The following is a 21,237-nucleotide window of genomic DNA, read 5'->3' as shown; positions in this document are numbered from 1 at the left end:
TCCTTAAGTGGTTGATAAATTTGACCACTAAAACCATATGGACCTGGAAAGCTTTGTGGGAAGTTTGTTGAACAAACTTCAATTTCTTTCATAGTAAAGGACTTTTTACATTTTAAATATCTTCCTGTTTCAGTTTTGATGCATGTTTAAAAGAATTTGTTCAATTCATCCACAGTGTCAAATTTGTTGGCATAAAATCATCCATAATGGCTTCTATTCTGTTAATGTCTACATTTCTATAGTTATATGCTCTTTCACATTGAATTCTCTGTATTTTTTTCTTCCTCAGCCTAGTTAGGATATGCGAATATTATACTTATTGCCATGTTAAAGAGCATAAATCAATGCTTTGCCTCTGAATGGCAACTTGGAAAACTGGTTCTGTGCCTCTCAAAATGGGATACTTAACATCCCTGAAGATAAGAGGTCTGATCACTGGAAACCACAAAAATACCAGGGTACATGCATTTTTTTAGGGAAATCAAGTAATTTAAAGTGGTAGTAGAAAGACTATACTTAAATAAAGTCTGCATCAAATGTTTCATTTTTAAAGATAATTGGGAAATTTCTTGGAAATGTCCCGTTTTAAGGATTTGGGACCTTACTCCCACTCCTTTGCCGTTTTATTTACTCTCCTCAGCCTTGGGGGAAAAAAAAGAGAGAACTCAATCAAATTCAAGTTCTTCACTTTGCACCTGCAATAGCTTTCTGACTTCACAAAATCCAGGTGGGAAATTAAAACATGCTCGGTCATTTAAATTGAGCAGAGGGCTTACATTTAGAACGAGTGTGTCTAAAACCCTCTGCCTAGGTCCTGATGAAGCGTCTCAGGCAAGAATAGTAATATTAACTGAGCAATTCTTTCTTCTTGCTGGGAAGTAACATGACGTTTAAGCCTGGCAACCCCTAAAATAGGTTTTACTGACAGTCTCATTTTACAAAGAAAGACAGTGACACTTGTCCAAGGCCACAGCCATGAAACGCAGATGGACGTTTGGCCACCTCAGGGAAAGAGAAAGGTGTGGGGAGACGTAATTGAAGTAAACAACAGACCGTCGACACTCAAGACCCCCGCAGCACTGTCCGGGCGGGCGCTGAGTTTCGAGCCGCGGGAAAACGGCGCTCACGCACTGGCAGCGCCAGAGGGAGGCGGGAGGGGCAGAGAGAGCAGGCTGGGCCCCGCCCTCGCCCTGCAGCGATTCTCCGTTCACCGCCGACCGGCGCGCGGCGGTGACGTCACGGCGCACGCGGTCCGGAAGTGCGCGGAGCAGCGATCACGACGGCGGCGGGGCTGGTGAGCGGACCCGCGGGGTGCGTGCGGCAGGCGTGCGGCCGCCTGCTGCGGGAAACTGGGCGACTGCAGCGGCTGGCCGTCCCCCCCGCAGGGTCACCTGGGGCGACCGTGAGGTGGTGAGACGGCTCCTCTGCACCGCGGAACAGAGCCCAGCGTGGAGGTGGTGCGGCCGCGTCCCTGCCACGTCCCAGTGACTGCAGGCTTACTCACTGGGCTTCCCCGGGAACTTTCCCGCCCTCGCGGCCGGGCCGCGGAGGGTCTCACTAAGCTTTCGGTCCGGCACCTGGTGTGGGGGACGGGACCTGCCACTTCAGGGTCAGGGTCTTCACCGGCTTTTTCTGATTTGAGGCGGAGTTGGAAGGAGACTGTTTTTCTCCCCCACGTGTTTTAGGTGAGGGGAATTCGCCTTACCTCCTGGTGGGAGACGCCGCTTTTTGAAACCTGCTTCCCAAGGAAAGGAATGGTTCTTCAGTGATTTTCTTCAAAGTCACTTGGAATCCTGTGGGTCCCTCAAAGAGGCCCACTTTGCATGGAAAACAGGATGTGGGTGGGACTCCGGAGCTGGCATAATGGGAAGGAATGGTGAATGCGGAAAAAGTGGGCAGCAAAGACAAGTCTTGGGAAAACATGTTTTTTAATGCGTAGGATATATCCCTGGGTCATAAATCTCTGGGCCAGGTGGGGAAATACAGTGATAAACATAAGTGACTGTCCCATGTTTTGGAAGAGGCCAACTGTTCCTGCAAGTGTTCGCATTTTCTGCAGCCACTGTCCTTAGACCGATCCCCTCAAGCTTTAACCAAAACCCACCTCTCCAGAGGGTAGCGTAGCAGTAAACTGTGAACCCGAGAGCATAGCAGTAAGTGCTTCAGGAGAACAACAGTGGACAGCTACAAGCATAGACCTCGTTATAGGTGACTGTCCCTCGCATTGCCACGTTTTTCAGTTTTTTCATCTGGACAGGGGATGAGAGTCTCTCAGTTGTTAAATAAAATTGCAATAGATCCCTTTGTTTTCCGTGACTTGTACATTTCATTACAGTGCATGCATGTTTGTCTCCTAGATGTCTGGTGACTTTGTCCCCAGATGCTGAGGTGCCTGAATCCCTGGCGCAGGCCACTACTGAGCTGTAGGAACAGGCTGTGCCTTTTGAAGCGCTGTCTGTTTACAATGAAGTTGCAGTCTCCAGAATTCCAGTCGCTGTTCACGGCAGGATTGAAGAGCCTGGCAGGTGAGAGATTAGGATGCTTTCTTGCTTTGGAAGACCACGTAATTAGAGAAGCATAGGGTTAATGTTTCTTAGCCAATACTCAGGGGTTTTTTTGCTGTTGACCTAACGCAAGAAAAGTTTATCGTGGGGAATCCAAAACTGTAGCCAAATTGTAAGAGTCCAGCGGTGACTTCAGTTACAATGCATGGCTTTTCTGTATATTATACTAAGTACGTACATTACAGGATTCCTCTTACTAACTTAATGAGTAGATATATTTTGTTTTGTGGATGAGGAAACAGGCTTAGGAACGTGCCCGCGTTTTTATAATAACTGGGGAGCTGAATTGTGAACTTGTGCAGTCTGTTTTCAGAACCCAGCTTGTAACCACCAAGCTGCATTTCCTTCCTCAGTGTAAGTGCTTTTGGAGAGAAGGCAGAAGGAAGTAGGAGTCCCCTCTGTGCACATGCAGAACTCACCTGGAAGGAGCACAGGAAGTGACTTTAGCTAAGTGCTTGATTACAGCAGCTTCCGTTGCTTGTCACAGTTTTCTCATTCCTTACCTTGGTCCCTCCGTATCAGCTCTGCTGTTGCTGAAGCGGCCACACAGCTGCATGTCAAAGCCTCTGGTGTTTTAGTGGTCCTTAAGAAATCCATTAAGGTATGTGACATAGTGGTTGGCAACCCTGGCTGTCCATTAGATTCACTGGGGAAGCTTTTAAGATCTGCAGATGCTGTGGTCCTACCCTGACCCGCTGAACTGGAGTCTCTGGGGAGGATGGGCATCTCTAAATTTTTATAAGAAGTCCACTCTCTCAATTCTGATGCACAAAAGGTGGAGGAGCCATGGCATTATATTCATTCTTTGTATTAATTTATTCTCAAAGCTACTTTCCTATTCTTGAAATTAGATGATTTTTTAGATGGATGTCCGAGGTCACTGGTCCAGAACTTGTTGATTCATAGAGAGTCTTCACGTGGTCTTAAAGTCAAGGGCCTAAAGCTGATATTTCACTGTGAGTCTTAATTAAAGTGAACAATGCTAGAAGCTCCCAGTGCAATAGAAGTATCAGTCACACGTGCGGTGTAAAGTAACCACATTAAAGGTAAAAAGAAATGGGTGAAATTAATAATTTATATAATTAGTAAATAATAAAATAAATAATAAAATAAAAATTATTCTAGTACATCATTTCATTTTGTCAACTCTAAGATAACCCTGATTTTAATATAAAATTCGTGCAAAAATGTTTAAGGAGGCATGCCACATCCTTCCTTTAACAAGTCTCTGAAATCTGGTGGTTAGCACATACCGACCTTAATTCAGACTCACCACATTTCAGGTACTCAGTTCAGTACTTGAACCACATGTGCCTACTCTTTGAACAAGTTTAGAAGCTCCAGATCTGAGTTGGATTCAAGCTTGTTCTTCATATGCCTTTCCCGGCTCCTGATCTTCCCATGTTCAGTTGCAAGAGGAAGAAAGGTGTCAGATGCTTGGATGTGGGTAATTAACTGTCGGTGGCCTGTTTCAGGTCCTGCTCTGGATATTGATTGCTATAGGTTCCTGAACATCTGTTAACAATTTCATTTGGCTTACTAACCCTTACCTCAAGAGCTGAATTGTCTCCACTTCGAGAGGTGAAATCTTAAGGATTTAGAAACTAAACAGGGTGGTTTTACACACAGGGTCTTGTCCTTGAAAGACTGGCAGACGGGAGCAAGGACAGTTTCTAGAGTTGACATTTTTAGGCTATAGTGGATGTAGCCAGAATGGAATCTTTTAGTGCAAAGCTCGTCAGTTAGAAAATCAAATAATTGGTTTTGGATTTTGCTACTTTCTAAAGACCGGGGTGTCCTGGTAACATATCATGTTCTGCATGAAAACAACACTCAAAAACACACGCACTAATGATGGCTATTGTGTGGCGATACTGTGCAGGTGGATTCTGTACCAGTTCTCAGATCTTAATAGCTGCTTTGCCACATGTGAAATTAGTTTCCAGTAAGTAAGAATTCGGGAAATTAGCATAGTGGATTACCTGTACACTATATAAGACTTTATAATTTGTCAGTTTATGTCATGTAATTTATTTTTCCTTTTGCTTGAGGACAACACTGTAGAGGCATGTTAGGGACATAACATAGTGATTTTTGCCTAAGTTACATGGTTAGTGGACAAGCCAGAGATTCTTTGGCCACTTGGCTTTGCTGAGCATTGGTACTCAGCGGTTAGCTTTTAGCTGCTTAGGTATGTGATGTCATAAAACCATCAAAGTAACATTTGGGACAGTAGGAACACCCGATCACTCTTGAAGTTTGGGCCTCGTGGGAACTATTGGTGGTGTGTAGTCATGCCATGGAGTGCTCTTACACTTCCACTCACCTCTTGTACCCCCAGCCTCCTGAACTCAAATTCAAAACATAAAGGGCAGAAGTTACTGAAATTTTGGTTGAAAGTTAAAATTAAAACAATACACACACATAAAAGTTTTCTGACACATAGTGTCACGGTCTTTTGTATTGTTAACGATAAATAAAAATCACTATAAGATGTGGCAGTTGAAGCAAATTAATAGCTTTGGAATGAGATTATGCATTTCTTGAGTCTCAGGCTTAAATTTACAATTAAATTTAGTTGCATTAGGTATTTCACTGAGTATGTAGTTGATAAAATTTGTTGGAATGCGGATTTCTGTAAGATTGAAGATAGCAGTAGTTGAGGAAAACAGGAGTGTGTAAGCCTGAGAATCCATACTCTTTTAGGTCCGTAGAAAATCATTGCTTTTCTTATAGTTTTTATGACTCTTCCACACAGGTACATACATATGCCTTTGTACACCTTTCTCAATTGTATTATGTTAGAATTGTGAATTTTTTGGAAATAGTTATCTATTTTCATACAGCTAATCAAAATGATGAGTACATTACTTTGAATTCTAGATCTCTTTCTGTCATGCAGTTAATTCATTAGGTGATGTTGAACTTAAATTTTTATTTTAGTGGAGCCAGCATGAAAATCTTAAAACAGGCTATCTTATATTCCGGCTTGATCTTCTTCATCCTGTTAAAGTAGGTTCACATGAAAGTAAAACCTCATTTTGGGTTTCAAAATGGTTTCTTACTGTATTAATTTGAAGGAGGAAAACCTTTAAAGAATACACTTTTCAGCGAGGCCACTCTGGCTTATTTAAAAAATTCTTTTTGAACATAGGGTATCACAGTTAAGTTCTTTTGTGAGCTAAGTTGGTGTAAAGATGAGCAATACGGGTTTTCTACCCTGAGAATAAACAGGAAATTTTAGTATAATTAGTACACATAAAATTAGGTTACTCTAGTAGCTTAGAAGAAATTCACTTAACTCTACCATCACGAGAGCTTTCTAAACTGAATCAAAAGATGAGTCAGGATAAAGATGAGCTAGATCAGTGTTTTTACCCCACCCTGGATGGTACCCATTAGTGAACCATAAAGTCGGTTTAGTGGTCATGACCAGCATTAAAAAAAAAAACAAAACACAACAGGAAAAGCGGATAGAATAGATGAGATTGTATGGTATGTATTTTGTGAAATTTCATTTTAAATATGAGTAACTGGCATGCAAAATGCCTTTCTTGGTGTGGGTTTTGCACCAAGGCATTTCATGGCCAGCTGCTCAGCTAGATGTTTGGGTGAAGTGATCCGTAGGAGCAAAGTTCGAGGGAAGCTACCAGGAGAGTTTGGTGGATGTAAAGGGTGATGCAGAGACTAGTGAGGGAGGAGACAGAACTGGGGCAGGAGGCCTGTGTGTAGTGTACTGATGAAAAGCCTACCTTGTGCCGGGGCTGGTCGGAGGAACAGTGGCATAGCTTAATCAAGTTAGTGACTTAGAGCCCTATGTCCAGCCTGTGGAAGCTGGATTTAAGGGGACTGGTGTAGCTCTCTTGTTCAGGAAGGAGATTAAACAGACTCTGAACTAGGGAGAAATGGGGGTGGTGTCCAGAAATAGTTTGGCAGTCCCTAACTTTTTGGGTCCTGGACCTCTATAAATCTCATGAAAACTGGACAGACATACATGGTTTTTATATTTTATTTTAAGGGATGCATGAGCCCCATATTAAGGAACCCTTAATAGGGACAAATAGTGGGTCTTGATAAGAAATGTGGAGTGAACGCAGATGAACACATACTCTTGGGAAGGACTCAGCTCTGGGAGAGCTTTTAAGGTGAGGCCTCGCAGGCGGAGGGGGCATTTGTTACTGGTAGCAGATCATTTTAGATAGTGTGCAGAGAGGAGTGGGAGGTTTGGGAAGGTCAGGTAGAGGAAGAGGAGGAGCAAGAACAGATCAGGGGTAGGGGGGGAGGTTAACATGCCGGGTTGTGATTAGGGACGCCAGAACGGACGCATTTAACTCAGTGCTAAATACAGTGATGGTGTCCACCAGCCAGAGCCACAAGGAGCACGCCAGGTGAGTTGTTACTCCTTGCAGTGAGGGAGAACACTGACCGAGGACAACCTTGGAGTATCTCGGCAAAAGGTTTTTAGAAAGGACTTCTTGTAGGATTTGTGTTTGTATCATGTTTTGGGGTGGGTGCTAAGAAGTGAGCTTGCCGTGGGTTAGGTGGTATCAGGCAGCAAGGATAAATCTGTGATAGGTATCTTGAGTCTTAAGTAGGTGAGAGCCCACGCTATGCTCTGTTAACCGATGGGTAAATAAGGAGCAGCCACATATTAATTCTCATAAGGTGGTGTCTTTGACAGTGTTTGTGTCTCTTCTGTGTTCTGACATGACTACTAGTTGGCTTGTGTTAACTGATTCATCATGATCCCCGAGTGGCCTTGTGTCTGATGTGGACGTCATCTGGGATTGTTCACGTCCAACAGGAGAGCGCTGGGGCCCAGCTGTGGGTGCCAGGCCAGCCCGTGTCAGTACCAAGGCTTAGGGGGTCGTATCCTGCCCTTTTCTGGTGTCATCCTCACTTGGTACTTGTATGATGCCCTTTAGTCATATATGTAATTACAGTAGACTTGTCTGTTCTAGGTCTCCTGTACTGAGGCCCTTACAGTAGTCAGTGTTCATATGGCTTTTCTAGAACACTCAGGAGCAGAAATAAAGTTCACTTTTCTTGGCAGATTCTTCGCTGTAACATTATCATACTTGGTGTGGTGACTAATGTTGTTTGATAGTTTCAGAGTTTCTTGCCTGAACCTACAGTTTCACCATCAGTACACAGAAATATGTTTAAGAACACCTCACAATTCTGAAATAGGTACATAAACCTGGAGAAAAAGCAGAGTTATTGCTTTACATTTTGGTTGTAATTCAAATTTATATCGGTGACGTTTGGGGGTATTGTGGAATTCTGAATTATCTTCCAAATCAGCCAAAAAAATTTCTGGTAAGTTCCCTGCTCTCATGGTTGGGACAGGCATTCTACTATAGGTAAGTCACTTCATCTTTGTCAGCCACGTTCCCCTAATTTTTTACCTGAAAAGGTTCAGTTAAATAATCTCTGCTGCTTCTAATAGACTGGAAAAACTTTGTACTTTTGTAATTAAACACATTAAAGTAAAAAACATTCTTTCTCCTCTCAGAATTATTTGTGAAAGAAAATCATGAATTAAGAATAGCAGGAGGAGCGGTGAGGGATTTATTAAGTGGAATAAAGCCTCAAGATGTGGATTTTGCTACCACCGCTACCCCCGCTCAGATGAAGGAGATGTTTCAGTCTGCCGGCGTTCGCATGATCAACAACAAGGGGGAGAAGCACGGCACAATCACTGCCAGGGTGAGTGCAGGTTTTGAAAGCGATCGCATTGCCTTTCTTTTAATTAAAAAAAATTTTTTTTAATGTTTATTTTTGAGAAACAGCGAGAGACAGAGTGCAAGCCGCGGGACGGGGCAGAGAGACAGGGAGACACAGAATCTGAAGCAGGCTCCAGGCTCTGAGCTGTCAGCACAGAGCCCGCACAGGTCTCAAACCCACGGACTCCGAGTTCATGACCTGAGCCCATGTCGGACACGTAACTGACTGAGCCACCCAGGTGCCCCTGCCTTTCTCTTAACTTGTAAAATTTTTATAATTTTTTTTCTAGGTTAAAAAAAATTAAGTAGCAAGAAACTAAAAAATGTATGGCACCTGGGTGGCTCAGTGGGTTAAGTGTCTTGCGTCCTACTCTTGGTTTCAGCCCAGGTCATGATCTTGCAGTTTGTGGGTTGTAGCCCCACATCACGGTCTTGGGATTTCTCTCTCCCTCTCTCTCTCTGCCCCCTGCCCTGCTCGCGCTCTCTTTCTCTCTCTCTCTCTCTCTCTCTCTCAAAAATAAATAAACATTAAAAAAAAATTTCATTCTCTATCTCCCTGTTAAACCCTGCATCCCCCTTCGCTATAGCCTCCTCTGCTGTGACTAGTTGTTACGTACTTACTGTTAGCCCCACAGTTGTGAAAAAGACCTTTCTGTGCCTCAGTGCTTGTGTGTGTTTCGAATTTCCCAGTTGTGAGATGTCCGCTGACCTGTGCACGGGAGGGCGGCCCAGCCTTCTTGCAGCAGCACGGTTCTCCTCGTCTTCTCGGTGTACGTGCGCCGTCAGTCTGGTTGAATTCATATTCAGTGTTTATGTTTATCACTGTGGCTTACAGCTGGATTGAGAAGTGCACTGTGACTACCGTTCTTGGGTGAGTTTGGTTTTCCCTGCACTTAATAGCATTTTTCTTTGATGCAGCTTTCTGTGTCTCACTGATTCATTCCTATACTCTGTAAGATTCTTAGTAGAGTAAACCCGACAAGTTTCAGTTCCCTTGTTTTGAGCCCCCTCACCTGGCGCGTTACCTCTTTTCTCGTCTGTATGTTCTGGGCTGGCTTCTCATCCTCATCCTGAGATTTCCCTGTACCAGATTCTGGGAATTTCCCGGTCTCCTTCTTACTAGACTGCCTTGGTCCTGAGACCTATGTGGTATTTTTTCTTGGTTTTGCTGTCATTTAAGAAATGTTTATTTATTTATTTATTTTTTTAATGTTTTATTTATTATTTATTTTTGATACAGAGAGAGACAGAGCATGAGGGGGGGAGGGGCAGAGAGAGAAGGAGACACAGAACCGGAAGCAGGCTCCAGGCTCTGAGCCAGCTGTCAGCACAGAGCCCGACGCGGGGCTCGAACCCACGAACGTGAGATCTGACCTGAGCCGAAGCCGGAGGCTTAACCGACTGAGCCACCCAGGCGCCCTGAGAAATGTTTATTTTTGAGAGAGAGCGAGCAAGCCAGCGCTTGAGAGCGAGGGAGACACAGAATCCAAAGCAGGCTGTAGGCTCTGAGCTGTCAGCACAGAGTCTGACGCAGGACTCCAACTCATGAACTGTGAGATCATGACCTGAGCTGAAGTTGGATGCTTACCAGATTGAGCCACCCAGGGGACCTGATTTTTGCTCCCATTTTAATAGTCTGAAACCAAAAAGCCTTACATGTCTGAAAATATTTTTATTTTACCTTCACACTGGTTTGATAGTTTTCCTGGTTGTGGAATTTGAGGCTGGCAATCATTTTCACTCAGAAAAGTGAAGACTTTGTTTTCTGCCTGCCAGTGTTGCCACTGGGAAGTCTGAGCTCATTCACGTTTGTCTTTTCTTTGAGACCAGATTTTTTGTCCCTCCTAAAACCTTTCTAATCTTTTTATCACGTGTTTGTAGTTCCAAGATGCTGTGCTTGGTTGGATGTGTTGTGTGAGGACACTCGGTGGCCGTCTTGTATTCCTCTCCTACTTCCATCCCCTTGGTTCGGTGTCCTCAGCTTTGGAAACGCCTGTGATGTTGGATATTGGACCACGGGGACTGATCTTCTGTCTGTACCTTCGTCTCCTAATTTATATTCTCCTATCTTTATCTTTCCAGGAGATGGCCTTAACTTGATCATCCAGTTTTTCTGTTAATATTTGCAACTTGTGCTATTTAAAAAATTTTAAGAGGTCTTTCTTCTTCTGTAAACTTCCTTTTCTTGTTTTAGATGTAGTATCTTCTTTTAGGATACCAATTACTAGTTACTTGGACAATGTCTCTCTTTCCTCTGAGCTTGTTCTGTCTTGTTGGCTTTCCTTGAATGTGGATTTGGTTCTTTTCTTTAACGTTTATATAATCCTCTAGTGTTTGTAAAGTGACTTGAGAGCTTTACTGTAGGTTTGTGTGGGAAATGTCAGCCAGTTAGTTGTGGGAACATCAGTGTCCATGTAAGTAGGTCTGTTCCTTATTCCAGAGTAAGTCTGGCTATTAGCATTTTGAAAACCAAGTGGGAAAAGGGAATGAGGGTCATGTTGATTTTTTTCACTCCATCTTGTTTTCATTGTGGTGCTTCACTCCCACTGTTTTCTACATCAGATGTCCCAAGGTGTAACTATTTTTAGGTCAGCCTTTCTAATGAGTTACTCTCTGGTTCTTTGCCTGAGTAGGGTAGGCATTCCTGGGATCTGTTTCTTACAGTGATTTTCACAGTCTTCATCTTTCTTTAAAAAATTTTTTTTAATGTTTATTTTTGAGAGAGGGCATGAATGGGGCAGAATCTGAAGTAGGCTCCAGGCTCTGAGCTGTCAGCACAGATCCTGACGCAGGGCTTGAACCCATGAACCACGCGCAAGATCATGACCTGAGCCAAAGTTGAACACTTAATCGACTGAGCCATTCAGGCATCTCTGTCTTCATATTTCAGACCCTTTACATACCACTCGTCTTTAGAGAAAACTTGTGCCTTAAATTCTTGAGTTCTAGAACTAAGTTGTTTCAAGAAAAGAAATGAGATTGAGAGGAATTCCAGAACAGACTTGCAATGATCATTAGTAGTTTTTAGATCTTAATGAAGAGATTCCAGATTCCTGCATGGCACGCAAAACGCTTTGTTGTCTACCCCTCAGTGCTAACATGCTGTTTGTCAGCTATACTTTTTTGTACACATAATATCCCTCTTTCTCTCCACTGGACGTGGGTCATCTTTTCTCTTCCTTTGAAATGTTATTCCCACCTGTGCACGTGCAGATCCTACTTAGGCTCAGCTCACACGTCGGTGTGTCTTGAAGCTCTATGAGGGTCATATTGATTTCCCCAGCTTTTCCCAGCTGGAGGTAATCTCTCTTCCTCTGACATAGGTAGCCCTTTATTTCAACTTCATTGATGACCAGTAAAAGAGTTGCAGGATGTGTTAAGGGTTTGAATATTTTCCTCTGTCAGTCCTTTGCTCAGTGGTATATATGCAGTAAATTGATAATCAGCTCTTTGTAAACCAGCATTATTAAAAAATATTTCAGAGTAGCCTGATTTGATATTGAAGAACTAGAATATATTGTTTTAAAGGCCTCCTTACTTCTCTGCCGCAACATTTGTTAGAGTTGTCATTTTTTTTTTAATATTGGGCTCCCCCTCTTTTTTTTTTAAGTTTATTTCCTTACTTTTTAGAAAGGGGGACAGCAGAGACAGAGAATCCCAAGCGGGCTCTGTGTGTGCTGTCAGTGCAGAGCCCAGTGTGGTGCTCGATCTCACAAACCATGAGATCATGACCTGAGCCGATATCAAGAGTTGGACACTTAGCTGACTGAGTCACCTAAGTGCCCCAAACTCATCTTTTTTTTAATTAAAATTTTTTTAATGTTTTCTTTATTTTTGATAGACAGAGCATGAGAGGGGGAGGGGCAGAGAGAGAAGGAGACACAGAATCTGAAGCAGGCTCCAGGCTCTGAGCTACCTGTCAGCACAGAGCCTGACGTGGGGCTCGAACACACGAACGCGAGATCTGACCTGAGCCGAAGCCGGAGGCTTAACCGACTGAGCCACCCAGGCGCCCCCCAAGCTCATCTTTTTAAATTAAGATGCATTTATTTTTTAAAAATATTCTTTGGATCTGTCTTTGAATATTGTGGTTGTCTTTCTGTTTCAAGATACACGTGCAGTAGGTGACTATGAAAAGATACATGTGTCGGGACTCATTTTTTTCAATGCATCCAGTGTCCTAAAAACTAATTTGAAAAACCGTTTCATTACAGCTTCATGAAGAAAATTTTGAAATTACTACACTGCGGATTGATGTTGTCACTGATGGAAGACACGCTGAGGTAGAATTCACAACTGATTGGCAGAAAGATGCTGAACGCAGAGATCTGACTATAAATTCTATGTTTTTAGGTAATAATCTGGAGATAATGTTTTATGCCAGTCTGTCTGAAAGCTGCCTTTTCTGGAATTCTGGAAATGTCTTCCAAGCTGAGAAGTTGCATTAGTTTCATCTGAGAGACAGTGTAGCATATGGCTGAAAAGATGACCCTGGAGCCAGAAGTCCCAGGTTCAAATTCTGACTCCACGACTCATTAGCTATAAGAGGAGGAGGTTAGTATTAGCTTCCTTTGTAAGGCCCTTGTGAGGATTAAAGGAATAAGTCCTTAGAACAGTGACTGGCACATGTACACATTCAGTGTTCACTTACTAATTATATCTAGAAACAGTTAACATTTCAGGTAAGAAAAACGCACCCACATCCATCCCGCATGTTACTCTCCACTGCGGTCTTCCGTGCGTTCCCACACTAGCTCTTCTTTCCTCTTCTGGTGCCCGGGGTGCATACTGGTAAGGGACTTCAGCAGTCTCTCTTGCTGTGTCTAGGCACAATGTCACAGTCTTTCATGGCATTGCAATTTAGGAATCATCTAGAATCAGAGTTGTCATGCAAGAGAAAACCTGTTTATCAGCTCATCTTGATTTTTGTGTTAATGAGACTCATAAAAGGTGACTTAAGTTAGTGCTTAATTGAAGCATTATTTTTTGTACTTTAAATTTTAGGCAAGCCCTTTGTGTTTAAAACTTTGAATTAGAAAAAAGAGAGGAAGCATCCACTTTTCATAACCTAGTTGTGGCAGCAGTAATAGTGAAAGGATCAAGTAAAGGTTTCCTGGCTGTCCGAAAGTATTGGGAGTCACCTTTTTTAAGTTGAAATGGTGTAAGGTGAGGAAGCAGTTACTGTTTCATCAAAATGAAAACTCTTTTCCAGATTTCTTTCAGTTAGTGAAAACAGTGATCAGACTAGGTGTTTTGTAAGGGCAGTGTGGCCAGAACTTTCAAATAGTGGAGAGAGCCTGTAACAGGATTTGCTTCTTGGGATGGAGACGGGGGTGGGGGGTGGGGGTGGGAATCTCCTGATAATTACATTAAAAATGATATCTTTAGAGTGCCTGCTAGGTTCTGGGTCACTTGGTATACTTAATCTCGTTTAACTGTCAGAAAAACTTCATTGAGTATAAAATCCATTTGAGGGGCGTCTGGGTGGCTCAGTCGGTTAAGCCTCTGGCTTTGGCTCAGGTCAGATCTCACGGTCGTGGGTTCGAGCCCCACATCGGGCTCTGTGCTGGCGGCTAGCTCAGAGCCTGGAGCCTGCTTCCAGTTCTGTGTCTCCTCGTCTCTCTGCCCCTCCCCCTCTCATGCTCTGTCTCTCTCAGTATCAAAAATAAATAAAACAAAAAAAAATTAAAAAAAAATTCCATTTTATGAGGAAACAGACTGAAAAGTTAAATAAATTTGCTCAAATCACAGACTGCCATCGTTGGAGCTTGGGTTTCTACAGCCTAGGTGCTTCATGAGCAGACAGAGCCCAGTTGGGGCATGTTTTCTATTATGTGATCAAACTCTAGGTGTTCATTCCTTTTTTTTTTTTTTAACATTTATTCGTTTTTGAGAGACAGAGATAGAGTATGGTTGGGGAGATGGAGAGAGAGGGAGACACAGAATCTGAAGCAGGCTCCAGGCTCACAGCGCTCAGCCCAGGGCCCAGCATGGGTCTTGAACTCATGGAGTGCAAGACCATGACTTGGGTTGAAGATGTATGCTTAACCGACTGAACCACCCAGGCACCCCCCTTTCGTTTTACCTCATTCTGACTTAGTGCAGTGTATAAAATCTATAACTAGCTTCTCCTAAACATACCTAACTAAAAGAGGTTAATGTTCTTTTTTCAGTAACCTGTTTTATAAAGGTAAAGCTGTTCTTATTGGAACTACTATTTTCTTTCTTTCTTTTATTTTTTTAAAGTTTATTTATTGAGAGAGAGAGAGGAGGAAGAAAATCCCAAGCAGGGTCCATCTGCACTGTCAGTGCAGAGCCTGATACAGGGCTTGAACTCCCCAGCCTTGAGAGCATAACTTGAGCTGAAACCAAGAGTCGGACGATTATCCAGTGGAACCACCCAGGTGCCCCTGTACTACTGTCTTGTACCTTTGCTGAGCTCTTGTTATGTGCCGAGCACAGTTCTGAGCACATCACAGAAACTGAATCTTCCCAGCATCCCTATGAAGCAGATACTGCTGTTTAATCTACAGTCATTTGCTTAAAATCATGTAGCTGGTAAATTGCAGAATTAGGGTTTCAACGTAAGTGTCCTGGCTCTGGAGGTCACATTCTTAACCACTACATTATTCTTTGCAACTCTGCTTTATTTCTTATTTTTATGACTTATATTTTGAAAGTGATACTCAGAGCAAAAAACAAAGTGCAGACCTATCAGTGTGCATTCTCACCAATTTTTACTTTTAGCTCATTTTTCTATCTAGGCTTTTTTCAACCCGTACTGGATGAAGCATTCCTAGTTTTGCCATTTTTGGTTACTTTTGTTTCTCAAACTTGGCTTATCCTGTTTTGTTTTTGTTTTGATTTTTTGCCTCCCAATTTTGATCTTTCCTTTAGTGAAAAGGCCAATAGTATTTCCATGCTCAGCGCGGAGAGCCATCTCTTCACTAAGAGAAATAAGAGACGGATATGCCACATGTATTTGCTACTTTGTAGTAATATTTTTGCCTGTTATTCCCCCTCCCCCCCATTTTGTGTTATTTCTTTGAATTTGGAGCTTTTTAAATTGGCTGTATATCAAAATTCTGTGTAAATCAAGTTCGGGAATTGTTATGTCTGAGATTACCACTGTTGTTGCCTTTAGGATGATCAAAGAGCATTAAAGTTCAAAAGAAATAAATTGACAAGTAGTTCTTCACAACTAGTGGAAGTGCATCTATAGGTAAATCATCTCTGAGGATCACTTATCTCCCCATTTGGATGGTTGAAGGGTACCGGTCTTTGCTCTGTTTTTTTAGTCCCTAGGGTGACCAGCTGTCTGTTTGCCTGGGACAGGAGACTTAATTGTTAAAACTAGGAAATGAGGATGACTAAATGAATTGGGCACTCTACTACCTGAGGTTTTATATGCCTTATATCAAAGTTATTTTTTCTTTTTGTTTATGTATGAAAGAATGGTGGGAATTTTTTTTGTTTACCTTTTTTTGAGTGGATATTAGGTTCACATGGTTCAGAATTCACGAAGCTTAAAAGGGTGAAGAGTTGTCTCCTGATCTGATTCACCATAATCTTGTTCACAGTGCAGCCAGACTTGGATCTTTGCCTTGTGATAGAAATGTGGAAAATGCTACTTCAAAGATTTATATTATTTTGTGAGTAAGGTTGTAAAATCTTCATTTTTTAAGGTTTTAAAAAATATTTCCTTAGCATATTTTTACCTGATTCTTCTATTTATATGTGGTATATTATTTATAAGAGCTTTTTGTATATTATGGAAATTTGGTATTTGGCTCTATATTAACTTAAAATTTTACTCAGTATGTTTTCATGATGGTGGTTTTTTGCCATGCAGGCACATTTGATTTTTGTGTGGTTGAATTATTTCCTTGAAGGTTCTGGTGTTGGGGGTGTGTGTGTCTAATTTTATTTTCTTGGTAAACCCCCATGCAGTATAAAATCTGCATATTAACTTCTGACTCCCCCACGACGCCCATACTCAATCACTAAGAGCCTACTGTGGATAGGAAGGTTTACTGATAACAGAAACAATCAGTTAACACAAATTTTGTATGCTCTACATGTTAAACACTGCATTCCTATTACAAAGCAAGGTAGAGAAAAATGTTAAGAAAATAAGGGAAAAATAATTTACAGTACTGTAAAAAATCTACCTATAAGTGGACCTGTGCAGTTCAAACCTGTGTTCAAGGGTTAACTGTATATTTTTAAAGGCTTTCCCCATTCCCAGATCAGAAATCATTTTACCTATGGTTTATGATTTAAGTTTTTCCATTTTATTTTTGCTATTTCCCCCCCGGGATTATTTTGGCCATTCTTGTTTATTCTCCCACATTTACTTGAAAATCAGCTTGTTACATGTCTCGATGCCAATTCACCCGGGCATATTTCTTGTTTCGTTCATTGTTGGGTATTATCTTTTTAGTTGCTGTTATAAATGCAGCCTTTTTTTATTCCATTATGTATTCCATTTGATAGTGGATATGGATGAATGCTATTCATGTCTGTATTTTAACTTTGTAACTCTTCACTTAATTTTTTCTATTCATAATAATTTTTAGCTTATTGTTTTTCAGTTCTTTTGTTAACAGTGATGATTATTTCTCCCTTGTTTTTTAATGAATAGGTTTTGATGGTACCTTACTTGACTATTTCAACGGTTATGAAGATTTAAAAAATAAGAAAGTCAGATTTGTTGGACATGCTAAACAGAGGATACAAGAAGATTATCTTCGAATTTTAAGATATTTCCGGTAAGAATTTTTTAAAAATAATGGTAACAGTTTTTAATATCCTAGAGCACAATTCTGATGATGTGAAAGGCACAGGTCAGTGTACAAAATGGTGACATCCCAAATGTCTGTTCCTGACAGATTACTTACTTACTGTTTTCTTTCCCAAAACACAGATATTTATTCCATTCTCCAATGGTTTTTTATATAATTCAGCTTTAAATCATTTTTCAAATGTCCAATTTTGTTTTTATTTCCTGAACTACTCATTCATTTCATAGATAATTGAGTGCTTACCACAGGCCAACCACTGTGGTGGGCGCTTTGAACATGGAGTGAAGAGTGAATGTCTTTGCCTTCACATGGCTTACAGTTTTAGGTGGTCATGGGATATCCCTTAGATGAACTTGCTAAGCATGAAATGCATTTGGATGGTTTTGTGAATAGAAGTGACTTTTAAAGTCTGGCTCTAACCTTTTAAAGACATTTTTTAATTTTTATTTTTAAAATTTAAATCCAAGTTAATTTACATACAGTGCAATAATGATTTCAGGAATAGAATTTAGCGATTCATCATGTACAAATAACACCTCCTGCTCATCCCAACAAGTGCTCTCCTCAGTGCCCCTTGCCCACTTAGCCCGTCCCCTCCAGCAACCCTGTTTGTTCTGTGTTTAAGAGTCTCACGGTTTATGTCTGTTCTTATATTATTTTTGCTTCCCTTCCCTTATGTTCACCTGCTTTGTATCTTACATTCCATGTAAGAGTGAAGTCATACGATACTTGTTTTTCTCTTATTTTGCTTAACATAATGCACTCTTAATTCCATCCATGTTGTAAATGGCAAGAATTCATTCTTTTTGATCACCAAGTGATACTGAATTGTATATACATACCGCACCTTCTTTATCCTTTCATCAGTTGGACATTTTGGCTTTTTCCATGCTTGGGCTATTGTTGATAGTGCTGCTGTAAACATCAGGGAGCACATGGCCCTTCGAAACAGCACTCCTCACCTCTGGATAAATACCTACTCTTGGAATAGCTAGGTTGTAGGCCAGTTCTGCTTAATTTTTTTAAAAAACTATTCTAACTGGCTAGTTTATGTGTAGTAATATTTTTCACTGGTTGGGATCACATTTGGAATATTCTGTAACAGAACCTACATGTTTTGTGAGTAAATGCTCTTTAAATTTCAGTATTTGCAGAGTCTTTCTTTGCAAATAATAGAACACAGGCTGATATCCAGTTACTGTCATTCATTCTACGTTATAATGAATTTTAAAGATGTGTTCATACAGATGTACTTTACGGTTTCCATTTCTGAGATGACAAGAAATACACTCCAATGTGTTCAACTAGATGTGTCTTATTTGAAACTCTTCATTAAAAGTATTGATGGGCACTTGGGTGGCTTAATCATTTGAGTGTCTGATTTTCGCTCTGGTCATGATCCCATGGTTCTTGGGTTTGAGTTCAACATCAGGCCCTGTGCTGACAGCTCAGAGCCTGGATCCTGCTTCAGATTCTGTGCCTCCTGCTCTGTCCCTCCCTGACTCTCTCTCTCTCTCAAAAAGAAAAAAAAAAAAGTATTGATGGGCACAGACAGGCATGCTTTGTACACTGCTCCATTGATGGCATCCTGCTGTTGTTTGGGTGCCCTTCCAAGAATGGTGTTTTATTCATCCAGGATAGGTACCACTTCCAGGAAGTACATTTGATGGCCATTCTAAGCGTCTCAGTGATTGAGCAGAGGGTTCTATTTCTTGCTAATTTAAGAACATTATTTGTATTTTACTGGATCTCAGGTTTTGTCATCTGGGAAAAAAGAGAATTGAGCAGATGATTTCTAAGGTCCCTCATTCTGTGTTGTCTTGTATTAGAAGTATGGAATAGTACCAGTAAAATGAAAAACTAGATTTTTTTCTAGTGATATGCCAATTAGAGGTAACATGCTCTGATAATTTTGCTTTGTAGGTTTTATGGGAGAATTGTAGACAAGCCTGGTGACCACGATCCTGAGACTTTGGAAGCAATTGCAGAAAATGCAAAAGGCTTGGCTGGAATATCAGGGGAGAGAATTTGGGTGGAACTGAAAAAAATCCTTGTTGGTAACCATGTAAATCATTTGATTAACCTCATCTATGAACTTGATGTGGCTCCTTACATAGGTAAGAGCCAGGTATAGGATAGTTGAGAAATTGATGAGACACCTGGTTTAAAATTTCATAAGGAAGCATGTTAAGTTTTGAAATCATGGGTAGGAGGACCCAGCTCAGACACAGCACTGAAGTGGGACACAGTGGCCGCTGGTGTCAGACCTTGGTTTGAGTGATGCTTTCCACATACAGCTTTGTGATTTGGGTTAGTTCCTTAATCATTAGTTGCTGAATCTAAGGGGTGTGAAAATAATTGCATCTATTTAAAGGAAGGGCTGATTCAGTTTATTAATATATGTGAGCCACTTAAAGAGTAACAGATATGGAAATTACTGTTGTTATAATGTTCAGAAAGAACAGTGGTATATGCTTCGCCACACCAGCTATTGAATAGAGGGTGGGGGGTGGGTGATATATGACAGTAGGTCAGTGAGAAGTCACTAATTAGTGTCCCTTGTGAGTCTGACACCACCACTACCACCTCTGGAAATTAATGTTTTAGGGCTCCTCTAGGTCTTGGAGGGATTGTAGGAGAGAAGAGCAAGTTTCTCAGGGGTTTACCTGGACGGCGAGCATCACTGTGAACCAGAGAGAGCTAGAGGCAGGATGCTTAGGACACTGCAGCCGTGACTGAGGACACGAGTGTGTTTTATTAAATTTATTCACTATAAAAAATAAAAATAGTTGGAAAATGTTTTTGTCCCCACAGGCTTACCTGCTAATGCAACTTTAGAAGAATTTAACAAAGTCAGTAAAAATGTTGAAGGTTTTTCACCAAAGCCAATGACCATCTTGGCCTCATTATTCAAAGTACAGGATGATGTCACAAAATTGGATTTGAGGTTGAAGATTTCAAAAGAAGAGAAAAACCTTGGTATATTTATAGTCAAAAACAGAAAAGATTTAGTAAAAGCAACAGATAGTTCAGAACCATTGAAACCCTATCAAGACTTCATTATAGATGTAAGTATATACAGGCTTGGTCAGAACGAATTAATACTAAGACCCAGTGTGTTCTGTGGATTTCATGCATTTTAAATGAAAATTTTCATATCTGTTATTTACCCCTTAGGATAAGATGATTAGCAAGCATTCTAATGCGTGGTGAAACTAAATGTTTGATTTTGGCACTTAGTCTAGGGAATCTGATGCAATGACCCGTGTGTGTGAACTCCTGAAGTACCAAGGAGAGCACCGTCTTCTGGAGCAAATGCAGCAGTGGTGCATTCCTCCATTTCCCGTGAGTGGCCACGACATCAGGAAAGTAGGCATCTCTTCAGGAAAAGAAATTGGGGCTCTGTTGCAGCAGTTACGAGAACAGTGGAAAAAAAGCGGTTACCAAATGGAGAAAGATGAACTCCTAAGTTACATAAAGAAGAGTGAAAATTGAGGAGAGCTGGTACTACATAGCGGGACATTTTTGGTAAAACTAGTTTTTCTCCCCCTCCCTCTTCCTGAGCTTTAAGAGACTTGAATATATCGCAGAATAAAAGCCAGCATAGAGGGCCTCTTCAGATGAGTAAAGGTCTTATTTTGTGAAATGAGTAAGTAAACAGAAACCTACCTCCTCTCAGATTTATATCACTGACCTTGTGATTCTTTTGGAGTAGTTCCTACTGCAAATAGTATACTTGGTTTCACCTCTCCTAATCTGTCTAGGCTTCCTTTTGTTTTTGGTGTAGTGCGTTACTGATTGATCTTAAAAAGTTGTACCTGTTGATAAAAGTGTTTCTTAATGTTTGTAATTGAAATACCTGCATTATTTTATCATTGTTCTGTAATCCAGGTAAGAACTGAAACTTAGAAAAGTGTGTTGATACTTTTGTTGTCATAATTTATGCATGCTAAGCCTGAGAAAGATTGGCTTGACAGTTATTCTTGAGCCTATTTTAATAAACATTCCCTTTGGAATTGTAAGATAAATGTGTGTATGATATATGACAGTATCTATCTGTCTGTGTATATCATGATTAATGATGGTCAGCGTTAATTTTTTAAAGCTGTGGCCTACATTAAAATGTCCATGAACAGGCTTATA

General features: G+C 41.1%; 1 protein-coding gene across 7 annotated transcripts in view; it reads left to right on the top strand.

Moving 5' to 3' along the window:
• TRNT1 (tRNA nucleotidyl transferase 1) overlaps positions 1-21,237 on the top strand; it is a 32,834-nt gene extending 11,597 nt beyond the window's left edge. Inside the window, exons 1-9 of one of the 7 annotated variants that reach the window (XM_029918046.1) lie at positions 1,245-1,294; positions 2,358-2,525; positions 8,080-8,273; positions 12,505-12,643; positions 15,871-15,942; positions 16,935-17,061; positions 19,018-19,211; positions 19,909-20,162; positions 20,335-21,237. In XM_029918046.1, the coding sequence (XP_029773906.1) occupies positions 2,381-2,525; positions 8,080-8,273; positions 12,505-12,643; positions 15,871-15,942; positions 16,935-17,061; positions 19,018-19,211; positions 19,909-20,162; positions 20,335-20,589 (1,380 nt within the window). In that variant the 5' untranslated portion in view covers positions 1,245-1,294; positions 2,358-2,380 and the 3' untranslated portion in view covers positions 20,590-21,237. Of the gene's footprint in view, positions 1-1,244; positions 1,686-1,779; positions 1,796-2,357; positions 2,526-8,079; positions 8,274-12,504; positions 12,644-15,870; positions 15,943-16,934; positions 17,062-19,017; positions 19,212-19,908; positions 20,163-20,334 lie in introns of those variants that run through there. The other 6 variants (XM_029918047.1, XM_029918045.1, XM_029918044.1 and 3 more) reach the window with 6 other exon arrangements.

Source organism: Suricata suricatta, chromosome 12, assembly GCF_006229205.1.
Source record: "Suricata suricatta isolate VVHF042 chromosome 12, meerkat_22Aug2017_6uvM2_HiC, whole genome shotgun sequence".
NCBI lineage: Eukaryota > Metazoa > Chordata > Mammalia > Carnivora > Herpestidae > Suricata > Suricata suricatta.
The sequence above is the reverse complement of the archived record's forward strand: the minus strand, read 5'-3'. Positions and strand labels throughout refer to the sequence as shown.